The 2,310-nt window shown below is 44.6% G+C and overlaps 1 protein-coding gene across 1 annotated transcript; it reads left to right on the forward strand.

The window, feature by feature from the left end:
- The first annotated feature begins 458 nt into the window (after positions 1-458).
- LOC109414062 (leucine-rich repeat-containing protein 40) lies at positions 459-1,639 on the forward strand. The gene is made up of 2 exons (XM_019687794.3): positions 459-600; positions 675-1,639. Exons 1-2 carry the CDS (start codon positions 578-580, stop codon positions 1,579-1,581), a joined length of 930 nt encoding a protein of 309 aa, XP_019543339.3. The 5' UTR covers positions 459-577; the 3' UTR covers positions 1,582-1,639.
- Positions 1,640-2,310: the final 671 nt, after the last annotated feature.

The following is a 2,310-nucleotide window of genomic DNA, read 5'->3' on the forward strand; positions in this document are numbered from 1 at the left end:
CCAACACTCCTCAATTGGTAACTAAGAATTCTTCAAGAGATTCGCCAGGAATATAATTGAAAAATTTCTCAAGCTCTTTCCAAAGCAGCAACACCACAAAATGCTTCGTAATGCTGCCCACAAGCTTTTCCAGGATTGTATTTCCGAAGTTTATTTTGAAAGTTAGACACCTTTCTAAAAATTTTGTCATATGCGAATAATATGAGAGACGAAAAAAATGTTTCCACGCCTGGCATCAATACTGTACTAAAAATGCGTTCCTATCACTTTCATCTGTGCAATGAGTCATCCTTAGGAATAAACAAAGCTAATCTCGCAAGCGGAAGTCTTCATTACCTCTTTAACTTGAATAGTTCTCTAATCGATAGGACAATCGACCTATGTATGCCTGGTAAAGTCCGCATCCACTCATCATCATCCCTCCCTGTTTATTTATAAAACCTTATCGCCCAACACGTGAGTTAAAAATAAAAACAACGCTTCCCAGCATCCAGTGCGCTGCGCCGAGTCTTCCGCATCTGAACCTCTTATCAGTCAGTTGGTCAGTCAGTTATTGGCAGTCGTTTCAATCGCCAGGATGTCCAAGCTGCTGCTAGCATGGTGAGTACGATCGCCCGAGCATGGGATAGAAGCTGAGAGCCAAACAATAAAGGGATTTCCCTCGATCGATTCAGGTGCGCGGTTTTTGGGATGCTGTGTGCGGGTGCCGTAGGCGATCATCTGTACATCTGCCAGCATCGGTTCAGCGTCAAAGAGGGATTCTACGTGTACGATACGGACTGTAGCAACTACGATGATCAAGCGCTGGCAAAGGCGAATTTTAACGAGGATCGTGAACTCTGGATTCGCAATGGTACGATAGAGGATGTGCGGCAGCTGTTGAACGGCAGTTTGTATGACATAACGAACTTGAAGATTACGAACTTTGCCCAGGAGGGAAGCACGGCGATCCCGGTGTTTCCGATCGATTCGATGCGGTTTTCGATACTGGATTTGTCGAACGATGGCATTGAGCGGTTGGAGATTACGGAGGACGATCATCGGTTGACGCATCTGGATGTGAGGAAAAACAAGTTGACGGATATTGGGAATGTGAAGCATCTGATTAAGTTGGAATCACTGAAGGTGGATAACAATGCCATCGAAAGCGTATCGCTGGATGACTTTAAGCATTTGTGGGACTTGTTGGTGCTTTCTTTGGCTGTTAACCGAATAACGAGTATAACGGCAACGGAGGAAATCTCTTTGCTGAAGTTGAGATCGATCGATATCTCGGACAACCAGCTGACGACCCTGGATGTATCCATGTGGAGGTTTCCTCAAGTTAGTACCTTCTACATGCACGATAACTCCCTCACCAGAATTGACGGCCTCCGTGGGAAGTTCTCCAAGACGTGGGACATTTCGATGGGCGGGCGGAACAACTGGGACTGTGCGTGGTTCGATCGATTGCTGGAGTTTTTGAAAAAGGATCGCCAATTCGCCATGCAAATGTTCGGTGACAAACCATCTTGTCCGGATGAAACGCGAATGGAAGGCTTCGTTTGCTGTAACAATACCACCAACGTCATTAGCCCGTAATAAACCACCATCATCATCACTATCACTATCAATAAAACTGAAACTTCTCGCTGAAAGATAGGTTATTGAGTCTATTAATAATCACTTGTCTCCTCTATCAATTATCGTCGAGTAAAGTGCTGGTTATAAATAGAACCCCACGCATGAAGCGTCTTCTTACATAGGTCAAACGATCGGTGATAATTATGGTCATTACAATGTCCACTTGCCGGTGGTAAGCATGTCTGCTCTTGCGCTTATTGGATCGACTACGTGAGCTAGCAGTTACCAACGATTTTTATATCACGACTCTAGAACTCTACACAAATCTTAAAGATTGGAACATTTGTTCGAGATTTGTGCTAAGGCAAATTTCCTACATTTTTTGTAGATTTTTTTCCTGCTAATCTAAAACACATTTCTGCATCCTGTGTAGAATCCAGTACCAGTTGTAAACCCCTGTCCAGCAGAGGATTCCCAAGCGACAACGATGATAGGTTGCCATAATCATTTCGCTGGGGTAATTACTCATCATCTGCTCAGCTAGCTCCGCCGCTGCTATAGGCAGGCAGTTTGCGCCTAGCAACAAACAAGAACAGCACAGACAGTCAAGAACGCGGTCATCTGGCAGTGGGTCATAAATTATCAACAGGAACCTGAACTGGCCGGACCGTGGCCGGTTTCACCAAGTAATTACGAGCCAAAGTTACGGCATTAATATCATTAAATGATCCAGCTTCACAAGTTGGG

Source organism: Aedes albopictus, chromosome 1 (genome assembly GCF_035046485.1).
Source record: "Aedes albopictus strain Foshan chromosome 1, AalbF5, whole genome shotgun sequence".
NCBI lineage: Eukaryota > Metazoa > Arthropoda > Insecta > Diptera > Culicidae > Aedes > Aedes albopictus.

Coding starts and splice junctions, on each gene's coding strand:
- LOC109414062 (XM_019687794.3), top strand. CDS start 578: ATGTCCAAGCTGCTGCTAGCATG. Junction 601..674: donor TCCAAGCTGCTGCTAGCATG/GTGAGTACGATC, acceptor CGATCGATTCAG/GTGCGCGGTTTTTGGGATGC.